Source organism: Oreochromis aureus, linkage group 8 (assembly GCF_013358895.1).
Source record: "Oreochromis aureus strain Israel breed Guangdong linkage group 8, ZZ_aureus, whole genome shotgun sequence".
NCBI classification, from domain to species: domain Eukaryota; kingdom Metazoa; phylum Chordata; class Actinopteri; order Cichliformes; family Cichlidae; genus Oreochromis; species Oreochromis aureus.
In genome coordinates, this window is record NC_052949.1 from 27,122,032 (window position 1) to 27,139,050 (window position 17,019).

At 41.0% G+C, this 17,019-nt stretch overlaps 1 protein-coding gene across 4 annotated transcripts in view; it reads left to right on the forward strand.

Annotated features, from left to right (window-relative positions):
* dnah9 (dynein, axonemal, heavy chain 9) overlaps nt 1-17,019 on the forward strand; it is a 167,059-nt gene that overhangs the window by 56,828 nt on the left and 93,212 nt on the right. For all 4 annotated transcript variants that reach the window (XR_005614072.1, XM_039616385.1, XM_039616386.1 and 1 more), the window contains 11 exons: nt 330-617; nt 4,432-4,642; nt 4,738-4,865; nt 5,165-5,273; nt 5,953-6,100; nt 6,648-6,822; nt 7,661-7,834; nt 9,063-9,270; nt 10,651-10,816; nt 11,526-11,628; nt 16,354-16,593. Coding sequence is in view for 3 of the 4 variants with exons in the window: in XM_039616385.1 (XP_039472319.1) it covers nt 330-617; nt 4,432-4,642; nt 4,738-4,865; nt 5,165-5,273; nt 5,953-6,100; nt 6,648-6,822; nt 7,661-7,834; nt 9,063-9,270; nt 10,651-10,816; nt 11,526-11,628; nt 16,354-16,593 (1,950 nt within the window). In the remaining variant the exon portion in view is untranslated. The remainder of the gene's footprint in view (nt 1-329; nt 618-4,431; nt 4,643-4,737; nt 4,866-5,164; nt 5,274-5,952; nt 6,101-6,647; nt 6,823-7,660; nt 7,835-9,062; nt 9,271-10,650; nt 10,817-11,525; nt 11,629-16,353; nt 16,594-17,019) is intronic.

A 17,019-nucleotide genomic window follows, 5' to 3' on the forward strand; every position in this document is an offset into this window, starting at 1 on the left:
TGTATGTGTGTGTGTTGCCTTACTCTTCCATGTTATTTGGAGAGCCTCTGGATAGAAGTCAAAAACTTGTGATATTATACTTATGCCATTAAGCAAATGACTTCAGATACAGTCATACAACACAGGTGGCAGCTTTAGATATGTTCTAAATGGAAACTGGGGCAGTATAGGTTTTTACACAAAGTCAGAAATGACAAAGTAAATAGAGTTGCATATTTAGTCTTGTTATTTCTCTAAGATTGAATTTCTTAATTATCCTCCATAAAAACATTTTGATGAGCTTGTCGATGAAAAAGGTTCTAATACGAGCGGTGTGTATATTTCTGTAGGACCACTATGACTGGGGTCTCCGAGCCATCAAGTCAGTCCTGGTGGTGGCCGGTTCTCTGAAGCGAGGAGACCCCGGCAGAGCTGAGGACCAGGTGCTAATGCGAGCTCTCAGAGACTTCAACATTCCCAAGATCGTGACCGACGACATGCCTGTCTTCATGGGATTAATAGGAGACTTGTTTCCTGCCTTGGACGTCCCCAGGAAGAGAGACCTGGACTTTGAGAAGGGCGTGAGGGAGTCCATCCTGGACTTGAAGTTGCAAGCCGAGGACAATTTTGTACTAAAGGTGCGGTTACTCCCTGACAGTCTTCAGGGTTATCTGCTGCAGTTTATCCAATTGTATTTTCATTACAGCTGAATAAATGAAGGACCCGTATGAGTGTAAGTCAGTTGCAAAGCTCCGGATGAAAGCAAACATAATCACAAGTTGTCTGAGAAGCATGAGCCAGGTCCCCAGATGGGGGGTTTCATCTTTAACAATTTAGATAGATATTACAGTTGTAGCACTTTCATTTAGATTTATCTTAGTTCTTTCCAAAAGCTGTTTACCTCATGTCATAATGTTCCACTGGGAAATACACATTAGTGTCAAACAAGACACCAGCATCTGGATGAATTGGGCAAATATTGCTGAAAACCAATGAGAGTTCAGGTGCCCAAGCTGATGACCTAATTCTAGTCATTATATTACATACAGATACACACATACAGACTCTCAATAGAAGGCATTGTATGTCAGAGACAGATGTACGCAGGACCAGGGGAAATAAGTGCAATCTGCCTCAGGTCAAATAGACACGGAACCACATAATAACACTCCATCAATGGAGGCTTGCGCTGCACCATGCCACTTAACCCTGACATTGTGAGAGCCAGCCACAGAAATAAACAAAGAGGAGGAGAATCAGCGCAAGAGAGGGAGAGAATTGCAGAGCGGTCAATAACAACCGTCCACACCCAGAGCCTGAACTTTTACTTCTATGTTTGTGTAGCAAACCTTTTGATTTCAGACCATTAAGGGGGGAGGGCAAGAGCATACCTTTAGTGTTAGCCTGTGCTAGCATTAGTCCTCCCCACATCAAAGCGGTAATCAGCCAGGGTCTTTGAGAGTGCAAAGCTGCCTGTGCTCTGGCTGAATGGATGTGGAGAAGGAACCCCAAGAAGCCGGGTCGATGGCATTGATTGGGTGTATGTTAGAGCGGAAGTGGGGAGGAAATATCTTTCTCTCTTTTTTTGTCTCTGTCACTCTTTTTTAAATCACTCTGTGGTGTCCACTCACACTCGTACTGAATATGTTAACTCAGAAATGAAGAAGTCTGAACCCACAAAGGAACTTTGGAGACGGTTAATTTGTAGTTCTAAAAATCAAGAAATGTTGCAGTTTCTGTGGAGAAAGAAAAGCAAACTATTAGGATATTTTATTTCTAGTTTGCCATTAAAGTGAATTGACAGCATTTTCAACAGCACGTTGTATTTAAAAGCAATATATTGCTGAAACATTAAGCTGAAAAGCATTGCATGTTTAGGATCTTGTGAATGAATGAATGGATTTATTATGTAAACAGCTTCTCATCTCTCTTTATGCACACAATAAAATACACACAGATCATCCACGACACTGATAGTTTAATTCAATTCAATTCAGTTCAATTGTATTTATATAGAACCAAATCACAGCAATACTCATTGTTAAACAACCAAACTACACATTTAGCAAAATATGTAATTATCAGTGCGGATTCTTTAGCACTTCTATCATCTGACAGATGACGTTGATCATCTCAGGACAAAAACCTTGGATCCTAAAATTCACTTAGGTGTTACTTTTATTCATACCATCTACAGGGCAATCCCAGTATACTCAGAAGAAAGGTTTTGGTGACAGGAGGGGGAAATGCATTTTTATCCCAGTGTGTCAAACAGCGGTGCTTTTGTTATAAGAGGTCAGTATTGCAGATATATGTACAAGGTGCCCATTGGCACTGGTGCCTCAATGCATCAGTGCACAGCAATATTGAGAACCGGGCTAATGGTCCTGTTTTAAAGAGTCTCGATAAGGAGGCAGGAAGGGTGGCGGTGTAATAAACAAGTTTCTCAGCCAGGCTACAGTTCATATCCCAATTTGAGAGTTTTGTGTTCTGCTTTCTTGTTTCATTTTAAAGTTACTCCCTCATTTTTACTCACTTTGTACTTTTTCCTTTGTGACTTTGGTTTAGGTACCAATAACTTCATGGCCTGGGATAAAATAGTGATACACATTAGCAGTGCGCTCACCCTGGATTTTAAAGAGTACGAGAGGACTGTGCTTCATAATAGTTATAAATAGTACTAAAAATAGTACAGAAAACTTTCTATACTGCATATATTATGATGGATTAAATCTATAAAGTGTCTAAAGCAGGGGTCCCCAATCCCAGTCCACGAGGGCCGGTGTCCCTGCAGGTTTTAGATCTCACCCTGGGTCAACACACCTGAATCACATGATTAGTTCATTACCAGGCCTCTGGAGAACTTCAAGACATGTTGAGAAGGTAATTTATCCATTTAAATCAGCTGTGTTGGATCAAGAACACATCTAAAACCTGCAGGGACACCGGCCCTCGTGGACTGGGATTGGGGACCCCTGGTCTAAAGCATTGTCTGGAGGAAGCACTATACAATATCAGGCAGGTAGCTTTACTGTTGCGGCTAACCAGTGTAGATACATATCACTGTGGGGAAATAAGTATCCTCTTAAAATTATTGCCATAAACAGATTTGAATGTTTTTTATACAAAAGGTGAGAAAAAAGGCTAAATCAAATATAATATGTTATAAAAGTGGGGAAAGTGAGGGGTTACAGTAAATAAGGCTTATTTGTGACTTGAAAGTTATGTTTTTCGTTGGCTAGGTGCAGTTGAATTGAATGTTTGGCTGGGGGGCAAGTCAGCTAGTGTCTTGAGGTTGAGAGCATATAAGACCGGTGAGAGAGCTGGAAGCAAGGTGTGTGTGGTGCTGTCGGGCTGGTAGCTTAACTGAGACACAGGGAGACAAATAATGTCTTTCACTAATGAGGGCCCTGTAAACAAGACAAGTAAACTACAACCTGACATATAGTGTTTTGTTAATCTTCAATCCTTCAATAAGTGCTAGGTTATAGTAACTTGATTAGGAACATGGCTAGTTAATGGAGTATTTAATGACGCCATGCCAGAAACATACAGAAAAACACGGGGCCAACAACAAGACCTGAAAAGAGCGAGGAAAATAGAAAGACAGTAAAAAGATGGTTGGGTATAGACAACCTAATATTGACCTAATATTTACATTCAAAACAGCATCACTTCTCCTTATGCACTGCTACTTTAGACAATCTTGGAGAACCTCCCACTGTTCTTTTGTGGATTTAGTCTGCTTCAGTTTCTTCTGTATTTTCAAAGTAATCCCAGACTGACTCCATAGTGCTGAGATCAGGGCTCTTTGGGCCCATACCATCTGTTAGGGAAATCTTTGTTCTTGTTGGAACAGAAAATAGTTCTAGATTTCACAAAACTAGCAAACCGAGCACCATAAAACAAGAGGCGAGGTGGAGCATATGAAAAGGAAAGAACAGAGATCCAAATCACATCAAAAGTTGGTCTTAGTGGAGACCAACCAAATGCCCTTCTTTATCAGTTCTGTTAAACTGTGTGTATATTTGTGTGCCTGCATTTATTAATGCTATCTTAAAATGTCTTTTTAATTCATTAAATTGTTTGGTTTTCAGAGCAGGACACATTATTATACTGTGTAAAATAGATTGGGTGGCATTTTGATTATGCAGACATAGTAGTGTGTGCAGAGATCTGTCCTCCCTGAAAACAACTGCTGTCATTTATCGTGGTCTGTGAACAGTGTACTAAGCTGCTGTGCTGCACTGCAATGCATCACACTCCTGTCATTCTGCATATATATTATAGCAGAATAACAAGGAGGAGTTGCAGTAGACTGAGCACCACAGGGTACACAGAAAGCTACATATTTGCATATTTTGTAAAGGGAATTTAGTCCTCAGTGTTATGTTTTCTTTGTGTTTATATACAAAAAAGAATTTCTAATGTTAAACTGTGTCTGTCTATTAGGTGGTGCAGCTGGATGAGCTGCTGGCAGTGCGTCACTCTGTGTTTGTGATAGGGAATGCAGGCACTGGGAAGAGCCAGGTGATGAGGTCACTCCACAGGACCTATCAGAACATGAAGCGTCGGCCCGTGTGGGCAGACCTCAACCCTAAGGCTGTGACCAATGACGAGCTCTTTGGTATCATCAACCCAGCAACCCGAGAGTGGAAAGATGGTGATTACAGAGTCCTTCACAGATACAATGTGATCAGTGCAAAGTGTTTAGTGACCTGTCTCAAACATCCAAAATGTCTTGTGTCCTTCCTGCAGGTCTGTTCTCCAATATAATGCGCGAATTGGCCAACATTAGTCACGGCGGACCGAAGTGGATTGTTTTGGATGGAGACATTGACCCAATGTGGATTGAATCACTCAACACAGTCATGGATGACAACAAGGTGCTCGTGAATTAAACGCATGCAAGTGTGTGCTTGTATTGATTTAATGAAAATGTCAGTTTGACACAGAATAAAAGACTGTCTGTTGTTCACTAAATGAGCATTCGGATATGAAAAGGGAACGTGGTTGACTCATCACTGATACGAAAGGATAGTAAACTGTTTGTACTCTCTGAATGAGAGAGTGAATAACGGTGTCTGCATGTAAAAAGAGGCTTAGACTGTGTGCCAGGCACGAAAAGAACACATTCTGTTTTAGTTATTTCTGTGTATGAAAATCTGCTTTCCCCTCTTGTTAGGTGCTGACTCTGGCCAGTAATGAGCGGATCCCTTTGAACCCCACCATGAGGCTGGTGTTTGAGATCAGCCACCTTCGCACTGCCACCCCTGCTACTGTATCCAGAGCGGGTAGTTCTTGTTATTCCTCTTTTTTCATTGTTTTACTTTTGCACTTCTGATAAGTGTCTAAAAAGAACCAAATTCACTGTGGGCCACTAAGTTATATATGATTTAATTCTTTTGTGACATTAAAATACATTACAATAATGTGCGCTGCACTGATATCTAATTTTTCTTGTAAACTGACCCACTATCATGGCATAGGCTTAAAGCTATACCAGATGATTTTGTTGAAGGTACCTGTATAATACTAAGCCCCCATAATATTATAAGTACATAACCTCTCTAGATCATTTTCGTATTCATAAGAACATTTGACTGACGTTGTAGTACTATACTGGTCTGTCACGTAGCACTATTTAGCAATATGTGTGTTTGTGAACTTGTGAACCAAGCTGGGTAGCATTAGCTAATAGCTTAGCACTCCACCCTCTCGTTCAGGTATATGATCACTTCTAGCTCCAAAAAATGAAGTTGCAGTGTAAAAGGTGTAAAAGCTCCAAAACCAGTGGCTGATGTCATAGTGGTTCCATCCATCTTTTATATACGACATGCTAGGTGCATGGAAAGTAGGGTGGGGGGTTCAGCAGAAGTCCAAAAAATATTGTTGCCCCAATCCAACCCTGTTATAAACACCGTAAACCTGAATGTGACAAATTTAAATCTTACTCGATCTCGTTCTTTTCAGGCATCCTTTACATAAACCCGGCAGACCTTGGGTGGAACCCACCAGTGTCAAGCTGGATCGACAAGAGGAAAGTCCAGTCAGAGAAGGCCAACCTGACAATTCTCTTTGACAAGTACATCCCACCTTGCCTGGAAGCACTCAGGTCGAGGTAATGCAGCACCTCTGTGGCTTTGTGCCACTGTAACAGGAAGTGCTTGGAGTCACATATTGACGCAGGATGTTGGGGTGTGACATAACACGTAACAAATGGTGCTAAGTGGGTGTGTTAGACGAGCAAACACGGACTGAGTCAGCAGAATTGGATGGTGCTTTCTATACAGGACCACTCGCCTCTTCCAACACCTCCATCACTGCTCCTATTAGAGCACACAGCAATAACAGGAAGCAGAGGAGGGCAAATTTGTTCACAATGTGAGACAGTGTGTATGGAACCACTGTACCACAGCTCATAAATATGTCATCTCTTTTCTTGGACTTCAACATAATTCAGTGTATTTAATTGAAAGAAGCTGTGTTTGTTCTGTTAAATGAGGAAAAGAAATGCGTGATCCAATTCAAAACTGCAGATTGTAACACCAGAGTTTAACATTTTATTGTTTGCTGTGTACACAGTTGTTCCTTTATGTACTGAATGAGGAACATGAGACGACTACAATGCTGGAATCATGTGATGTAATGCATCTATCTTTGTTCAGATTTAAGAAGATCATCCCTATCCCTGAGCAGAGTATGGTCCAGATGCTGTGCTACTTGCTGGAATGTCTTCTGACTCCAGAAAACACCCCAGCAGACTGTGCCAAAGAACTTTATGAGCTCTATTTTGTCTTTGCTGCGGTCTGGGCCTTTGGAGGAGCTATGTTTCAAGACCAGGTACTGCATAGGGCTTTGGGCGTGTGAGATGCGTACTAAGTGGTTGCATAAAAAAGGAAAAGAATGGGAAATAACTGAAACAGCCAAATGTTTTTTTTTCTCCCATATCCCCTTCCTGAAAGAGTTTCTTGCACTTGGTATTTCTTGGTATTATTCCAGCCGTCATGGCTCTTATGCAACTCAACTCTGTGTCTCTATTCGTGAAAAGTCATTTCAATGTTATTTTCAGTTGAAGAAATGGCAGGGGTTTTAAAAGGGAGAGATCTTCATCTGAAAATGAAGTGGACTCCATTCCCCCTGAACAACACACAGACTGGCTGAATTTAAATCAGCAGGAGAGCCATGGCGAGCAGTTGCTAAGCAATCCAGTTAGTGCCGTACAGTAAGCGCGTCCATCTAAGTTATGGGATAAAACTGCTTTCCCCTTGGTACAAATGTACTCCACTTTATTTTCCCATCACAGATGCATTTAAATGCTAAGTGGTTTTATTGACTGGAGAGTTGGTAGTGAATAGAGAAGACAGGTAGGAAGGAGTGGGGAGGCAGAGAGGAAGGCAAGGCGCTGCCAGCCAGCAGGTGATGAGGCTACTTCACCGTCTGACTCGCAGAGATGCATAGATACGCCTGCCATCTCTTATTTTCCACCCTTCATCTGCTGTAGCTGGATCACTATATTGCTGCCATTTATTTGTCCTCTGGTTTGCATTCGCACCAGTATAAATCAAACACATAGATCCATAGCTACTGTACAGAAAAGAAGCAGAGGGGAAGTCATTTTAGAGTATTGACCGCTCGCCTACCCTCTGTGTCTCTGCATGTGTGCTCTGTGTGAGCACAGCTGATCGACTACAGAGTGGAGTTCAGCAAGTGGTGGGTGACCGAGTTCAAAACCATCAAGTTCCCTACCCAGGGCACCGTGTTTGATTACTACATCGACCCCAAGAGTAAGAAGTTTGAACCCTGGTCCAAGATGGTGCCCAAGTTTGAGATGGATGCAGACACACCACTTCAGGTACAACAAAGGTTTTAGATTAGATGCTTTTTTTGTGTGTTTTCTTTCATTCTTTGCTTTCTTAGGTTTTATGTGCTATTTATGTGACTAAATGTTCCAACCAGCCAATCAGTAGCCATCTTGAAAAACCTCAAGGCATTAATTTTGGCAGTTATTTTTAAACATTTAAACTAACATTAATTTGTATGATCAAAAATGTGTCCCTTTTAATAAAAACTACTGTTAAACTTGCTCCAAAAGGGTTTGAAAATATCATTTCTTTAGAAGTTCTAATAGAATATTTAGTGTTTTAAAGTCTCCGATAGACTACCACAATGTCAGCCGACAAATTTGACACATTGGACAACTCTGAGCAAGGTTAACACCAAGGCATGTTCATCATGGTTTGTGAAAACTGTCACAGAATTAGGATTACATTCTGCAGGAGGCTGAAACTAACTCCAAATGCTTTAGATGTGTAAATAGACAGGCACTTGTCTTTATGTTAACCATAGCTAATGTTTTAAAGACATGTCCACATGAGAAAAAGTGATCATAGTAATACACCTAGAATTTAATGTAGCTACACTAGAGAGTTAAGATAATTCAAAGTCTTTATTGTGTTGTTCCTGTTGTGCATAGCAGCAGGATGGGAACTCAATTGGAGATAAAGTATCAGAATTTCAGGAGCGGGACCACACCTCCAAACACGCTCCTTCCAGTTCTCATCTATATAGGTTCCCCCAGTTCTACAAGCTGTTCATTCTCATTTACGTGCCCCACCCTCCCTACCCTTTTCAATTCTTTAACTTCTTTACTTCTATGGGGATCTGCCAGGCCCGGGAGCTGCTGCCTTCAAGGCCTTCCCCAAACCGCAACTAAATTCAAGTCCAAGCCATTCACCTTTATCTACTAAAACGCTGTCAAACCTAAAATAAGGACGTGGGCCCAGCGAGTGAAAAACAGGATAGAGGCAGAGTAAAAGTTAATAATCCAACTCTTGAATACAATCTGATCTTGTACATAGGTTGGCACTCACAATGTAAATCAGGTAACAAACAGACAAAGGACAAAGGAGCGGTTTTATAATATTACACAATTTAGACAATTAGGAATACGAGGAAACAAAATGGCATATAATAACAAGGAATGTATGAGGTATAATAACGGCACTGAACAGTCTTTCACTCTGTAGTGTCCCCATCAGACGATGTGTATCAAATATTTGTGAATGATTCCCATGTTGCAGGCATGCCTGGTCCACACTACAGAGACCATTCGATTGCGTTACTTCGTGGACCGTCTGCTGGAATACCGAAGGCCTGTCATGCTGGTTGGAAATGCTGGCACCGGGAAGTCTGTTCTGGTTGGGGAAAAACTGGGATCACTGGACGCAGAGAAATATATGATCAAAAATGTCCCTTTTAACTATTATACCACATCTGCTATGCTTCAAGGTAGGAACGATTTAAAATGGCAAATGGCACACCTCTCTGTTTAAGCTGTGCATCTGAAGGACTGTAATTGATTTAATAATTGTGCTATACTGCATCATGAGATCATAGTACTGATGGAGGTTTTTTTTACCCCTCATCCATAAAAGACTTATAGAGTATTGTTTTCACCAAGCCGGCTATGCAGGCACTTTGTGACTTTGATACCATTGTATATCTACTAAAAATCTGCGATGAATTTGAATCTTAGTGGCTTCGACCTCAAGGTCAAGGTCAGAGGTCAAGTTTTGTGAATGTGATAACTTGAGAATGGGGCTTTGGGGTCCTTAGGGACTAAGTAAAGCGCTATACAAATACAGGCCATTTACCATTTACCATTTTATACCATAAATGTGTTTACTTGGAGACCAAGGGGTAGCACTGGAAGTCACCAGTATTTCTTCTATGCTGACCAACTCACAGTGATCCTTACAGAGAGACACCTGAAATCATGATGGCATGATGTATATAGCCATAGCTGTGTTTCTGTAAGGTTATTCAGAAAATTTGAAAACATCAACATTAATATAAAAGTTATTTTACATAATTTTACATTTTGTTTTACATAAATATTGTAAAAAAAATAAGTAGAATATTTTTATGTTAAAGGATATGTATGTGATCTTTTATCAGGATGCTTGGTCTTTTCTGTGTTGGGGTCTCTGTAAGGACACAGAGTCCCAGAACAGAGCTGTTCAGCCAAATGTAAATTACTGCAAATATAAATAACAAATCTGCGTTTGTCTTTAGCTGCTGGTTAACCCTGTGAAGTCTAAGTCATCAGAGACAATTGCCTCAGAGTTAGCGTCAGGGTCGTCATGACAACTTAGGCCTTCGAAGGTTGAATATACAGTTTATCAAAAGAAATACATACGTACATCCATGCAAATGTAGCATGGGCAATGCTGCTGGTCCGAATCTTTATTTTCCATATTGGGACACCTCAGACTGCTTCAGTACCTGTACCCTGTGTCCCTGTGTTTTTTGCTTGTCAGTGCTTAACACACAGAAATGTTTAACTGCTCTTTGCATGTTGCAGCTCACTTGAAATGTCAATTAATATTTTTCTGTTTTTCTCATTTTTTTAATGTAAGTGACACTGAGACCTAAAAAGTTAAAAATACTCCAAGGACAAAAAGAGAATAATAGAAAATTATATTTTGTATAGTGGAATCATTTTTCTTACATATTAGTTATCACTGCCTTGTGTGTTCTTCTAAAGTCAAAATGACCCCAACTCCCAGATTCCGAAGCTACTCCATAAATGCTGTTTTTCAGTTACAGTTTCCTCCGTGCTGATTTTCCTCTTTCTGCTGTCTGCTCTTTCATTCATCTCCTGCACAGCTGTGTTAGAAAAACCCCTTGAGAAGAAGGCAGGGCGCAACTACGGACCCCCAGGCAGCAGAAGACTGATCTACTTCATAGACGACATGAACATGCCTGAGGTGGATGCATATGGCACGGTTCAGCCTCACACACTAATACGCCAACACATGGACTACAACCACTGGTAAGGCGCTGTCATTTATCATGTAGCTGTGCAGTATACACACATGTATGGGAGAGAATATACACGTGCTGTTCGAAGGACGAACATTATACTTATAGGTTGTGCTGTCAGAGGTGATTTTCAGAAAACGCTATATCAGCACCGCTTTAATTGCTCAAATGATGGACATTTTTGACAATTTCTCCCTGTATTAACAGATAAAAGGATCATTCAGATAATTGAGTGCCAGCAGCTGATAGCTGTGAAATGTTAATAATTCGCAGCTTTCCTCTGAAAACCCCCTCATTTTAGTATTCACAGAAATCCCTGCCTTAGTATCAATATGCTACAACTTTTATGAGTGTCAAAAGTCAAATGTGGGAGCAGGCTTGTGTGATTCGCCTTAAAAGGATTTTGTTGCTCATCTCTCTGACACAGTGAAGCCATTCTGAACATGGTTCCACTGCGTCAGACACAGGCTAACTGGCTTAGACACGGTCAGCCCATTAGAGATATGCTAGGAGGATTTCAGGTATGAAATTTAGAGGAAGGAGGATGCTGCTGTGCCACGCCAGCTTAAGTGGGAGCTGAGGCGTCCATATCTGCAAAAGTGTGTGTGTGTGTGTGTGTGTGTGTGTGTGTGTATTAGAGACAGGGGGCATGAGTATTTTTCTGCATGCAAGACTGTTAAAGAGTGATTTTTTTTCTGCATGTGTGTGTGGACTCCCAGGTATGAGCGTAATAAGCTGCTTCTGAAGGAAATACACAACGTTCAATACGTGTCCTGCATGAACCCCACAGCTGGCAGCTTCACCATTAATCCACGGTTGCAGGTACACACACACACACACACACACACACACACACACACACATTCGGCCTCCCAGCACGCTGTGTTCCACTGGTTATGCAACTCACTGCTGGGGTTACACGTGCACTACATCTCACACGTTATCAGTTTTTCTTTAAATTTGCTTCTCTGAGTTTAAATTCAGTACCATTATCAGCAAGTTAAGCAGATGTGAACTTAGCCCAGTCCTAGACCATTTTCACTGACCTTTACTTTTAGTCTAGGACTAAGCTTAATCTAAATATGCTGTTTCACAGTCATTTATTTCTTCCTTACGAATTTCCCAATTGTTTGTTTTTCTCTTTGTTAATTTGTCTGTTCATTCATGCAGAGTTGATTAGATTTTGACAAAACTTTCAGGAAGCGTTAACTCCACCATTTCTCAACATTATAATTCAGCATTTAGAAAATTAGACTGGTTTGCCTGAGGGTGGTGCCGCATTTATTCTTGCTCATTTGTGTGGCTTTGCGTTATCACACACACAACTAATCTAATGTAAGAAAGTAGAAAAGAAAAAAAGAAAATACCACAATATACATTCATGTGACTTTCTGCCTTACAGAGGGGTTACAATGCAGAAGAGTGCAGGGTCAGAGTTAAAGAAGTTGCAAACAACTTCTGCATATATATATTGTTAGAAATGTAACAAGCCAGTGTGCAGCATGATGAGCACATTGTACTGTGATATTATCAGTCAGTACTGATTCACAGATATAGCAGAGGTGTAGGCACATTGTTTGGTATTTTTAATACACAATACAGAAAAAAGATGTGGGTAATTTTAAACACCATATCATCACATAGTTTTTCCAGCAGAGCAGCTCCAATTCCATTATTTACAGTATATCCAGCCAGCGTGTCTATTACACGCTTTGCTGTGATGTCAGGTTTATCCAGCCCTGTCTCCAACAAATGTAGCAGAGCAACATCACAGCTGGGTTGTGGTGTAGACTCATCTTCACATCAAGCTGCTAGTTTTTAAAATATATTGGTTTCAATCTAAAGTCAATAAATGTACACCCCATGATTCAGTAGCTTAGGTGCAGTAATAATGTTCTGTATAACTTTATTAATGACATCATTATGGGGAAATTTTCGTTTATTGAGGTCCCACCGACTCATTCCACATGGATTAAGGTGTGGGCTTTGACTGGGCCACTGCAACACCTTGCTTCTTTTTCGGCCTCCCTTTTGTTAATTTGCTGGTGTGCTTGGGTTCATTGTTTGACTATAGAATACTTTCTATCAGCATTTGTGATCAACTCGACGACTGCAAAGTGCCTAGGTCTATTTACTTCAACACTAGTCCAAGAGGCAAAGAGGCATTTATAACATTTACGTAAAGCATGCACGAACAGTCATGATAGAAATGTTTTATACCAACAACCATTAGAAAAACTAACGTGTTTGATGCTTTGAAGAGTTGTTTTCCATGTTCACAGATGTCTATCTGTCTCTGCTGTATGAATCTAGTTGTTTCACTTACAGTCTCAGTGAAAGCAATGTCAAAAGGGCAGTAAAACTGTGGGAGGACCCAGTCCTCTATGTTATGTCCCAGGGAAAGCTGTTTGACTCTGCACTGTCATGCCTAATCTGAGACCATATGTGAAAATGGGGAACCATCCACTAGAAAATAACAGAGATGAAAGGTTAAGAAGGAGGTTGCAGCCAGAGTGGAATGACGGTAGATGTATTGTTGGGAAGGGAAGCAAGGCCAAGAGCGTTGGAGGTAGATTCAAACTGTTCTGCTATGGTGTAGATAGGAAGATGAGTAGGAATCTTGAAGGAAGAGTATGTGAATAGTGTTGTAAAGGTAAAGAGTGCCAAACAGGATCAGAAGTTAGAAGCTGGAAATTGAATGGTGAATGTTGTCGCTGGGTATGCCCCATAAGTTAGATGTCAGTTAGAAGAGAGGACTCCTGGAGTAAGTTGAATGAAGTGGTAGAGAGTATCACCAGTGGACTGAGAGTGGTGACTGGACCAGACTTCAGTGGACATGAAGTGAACAAAGATGACGTGGAGCTGTTGGGTCGGTTAAGGAGAGGAATGTGAACAGGCAGATAGCAGTGGATTTTGCTAAAAGGATGGAAATGGCTGTGTTGAACACACATTTCAGGAAGAGTGTGGAAAACAGGATAACTTATAAGAGTGGAGGGAGGTAAACTACATCCTATGCAGAAGGTGCAGTGTAAAAGAGATAGGAGACTGCAAGGTGGTGTCAGAGGAGAGTGTAGCTAGGCAACCTCGGATGTTGGCTTTGGAAATCAAGAAGAGGAAGCGAGGGAAGGTAGACGCAATGATTAAATGGTGGTAGTTGAAAAATAAATATTAATTTATGTAATTTTAATGCTCTGGCTCTGTTGTGAAGCACTTTATGAGCTTTGTCTCGAAAGGTGCTATAAAAATAAAATTTTATTCTACTTGCTTTACTGTTACTAATATTGTGCAGAGTTCAGGGAGGAGCTGAGACAGGCTCTGGGTGGTAGGTAAGAGTTATCAGAAGACTGTGAAAGTACAGCTGAAGTGGTGAGGGAACCTGCCAAGAAGGTGTTTAGTGTATTTTCTGCACAGAGAAAATAGGACAGGAGACTTGGAATGGAATTGGTGGAATGAGGAAGCAAAGGATTATTTAAAGGAAGATGTTGGCAAATAAAAAGTGGAACAAGCAGAGAGATGAAGAAAGTAGACAGCCCTACTGGGAGGCTTGGTGTACGGCAAAGAGAGAGGTGGTAAAAGGATTATGATGAGTTGTATGTGAGGCTGGACATAAGGAAAGAGAAAAGGACCTGTAACAATTGGTAAGGCAGAGAGATTGAGCTGGAAAAGATATGCAGCTGGCCAGGAAGATTAAGGGTACAGATGGAAATGTACATATGAATGAATGGAGCTGAATAAAGAAAATGTGCAGAGGATTAGTAAGCAAGAATTGAGGGCAGCTGTGAAGGGTTAGGGTTAGGGAAGGAGAAAGGAAAGGTGGCTGGTCCAGGTGATATAATGTTTGCTTTCAGAGTGTTGATGAAGGTGGAGGCATGCTTTGGTGAGAAGAGCAATGAAAGTCAGTCGAATCAAGGCAGAATACATATGTGAGAATGAGAGGATAGACAGGTGTAACAATAAAGCTGCAAAGAGTAGAGGTGGTAAAAACAAACATTTCTCAAAGATAAAGAATTTAATACATGAAATAATCAAAACACAGAGTGAGACTGACATCAATTAGATGTCGTTTGAGAGTCATAGAAGCAGGGATGGTGCCATATTGTCAGTGAATGATTTTGTAGCTAGCATCACATCTAACATCTGAAGGAGTAGATCAGCAGCTGCAGGGCTTAGATAAGAGAACAATGCTGCACACTCCAATTTAAAAGGAGTTTAGCATGAACAACAAAAAGTTCTCACGGAACATTCCGTTCCAGAGTGTCATGCTCAGCGGTAGGGAAGATTGTTGGACTGGATTCTTTTTGATACTGTTGCGATTGCTTCCTCTGGTAGAAAAAGAACAGATGACGGTAGGTCAGGGTGCCTCTTGTCATTACACTGAAACAGCTTGTAGAAAAGTTAGTGAGACATGCCTGCAATGAAGAGGTTGGGGGGCAAACTTTGGTACAGCGCTACAGCGTTAAAGAAGCGAGAGATCAACGATCTGAAGGTATTTAGTGTACTTTATCAGGGGCAGGAGGAGGTGAGTCAGCAGGAGAGATTTCCAGCAGTTGTACTATCAGTGCTGCAGACATGATAGGTAGGAGAGTAAAGCACTCTGTCTGTCTCTGATGCTTTTTAAAAATGAACTTTGTGGAATGAGAGAGCAGGTGTAAATACTAATGTTTTTAGGGACTGTTTTTTAACTGTGGAGTGACATACACTTGCTGCTCCAGGGAATATTTCAATTAATTAAGTGGGAAAAAAGCTTTACAAACCTAGCAGGCCCTATGGGAAAATGTAATTGTCCTATAAACCTAATTACTGGTTGTGTCACCCTTGGCAGCGAATTGCAATCAAGCATTTGCGATAACTGGCAATGAGTCTTTCACATTGCTGTGGGGGAACTTTGGCCCACTCTTCTTTGCAGAATTGTCTTATTTCAACCACACTGGAGGATTTTTGAGCATGAAGGGCATGTTTCAGGTCATGACAACATATCTCTATCAGATTTAAGTCTGGACTTTGATTACTTGTTAACACAGGGTCTGGCAGGTATGGAAAGCTTGTTTTCCCTCCTTATAGATGAAATCATTATTTACCAACTGCATTTTGTATTAATTTGGTTTATCTTTGTCTAATATTAAAATTTGAGTGAAGATCATTTTTCATAGCACTTAATTTTCTTTATCTTATTGTGGTGCAGCAGACAACCAACAGTATGAGGGACCTTTTTGTTTAATAAATGAAAGTCTTGGTACTTTGGGTGGAAACTTTGCTAAATGCAGATTATTTCTGACCTTGTCCTCTGCAGTTAGATTAAAAAATAACTTTTGTTTATAGACACCAACTCTGACTGACCTGAAGTCACACACTTTGTTCACCCAGACATTCACCCTGTCATATTTAAATTCTAAAGTCATTCTTTACTGATTGACAGCCTTTCTTCACCTATTGCTGCAAACACCCACAAGGTGACCCTTGGTTTCATTCTAGAAGCAAACTGACTGCATAATAAGGGACAAACACATGTTTACTCTTGCCTCCTTTATGCTCTGCCACCCTCTATAGCGCCACTTCTCAGTTTTTGCCCTGTCGTTTCCTGGAGCCGAGGCCCTGAGCACCATCTACATCTCCATTCTGTCTCAGCACCTGAGAGGAGAGGGTTTCACTGCTGCCCTGCAGAAGAGCTGCTCCACCCTTGTGCAGTTAGCCCTGGCCTTGCACCAGCGCGTCTCCTCCACCTTCCTCCCCACCGCAGTCAAGTTCCACTACATCTTTAACTTGCGAGACCTCTCCAACATTTTCCAGGTGATGCATACAGAGCACATACACCAGAAGGATTTATCCATGCAGAAATTATTTGAGAGGTATGACCTCAGGCTAAACTTCTCACAACGAAAGGCAAGAAGTTACCTCTATAAAGTTAGGAGCTTTTTTCCACATCACTCCTTTTAACTTGCTCCTTTCTGTTTTTACGGCTCTGCTTCCCATGCGGGTAGAGCCAGGCTTCTATCACTAATTTCTCATCTAAATGATTATTGATTTAAGAGCTGAGTCTGAAAGCCAGAAATAAGTCTGAAATAAGTGTAACAGAAAATAGAATGGATTTGCACTTCCACGGGTGTTAGTGATGATTTAATGTATTTAAATGAATATAATATCAGAGCGCTGTAGCTGTCAGGGGAGAAGCTTTTGGGGCAATATTTCTGTCAGAATCCTCCACGGTTTCATGGA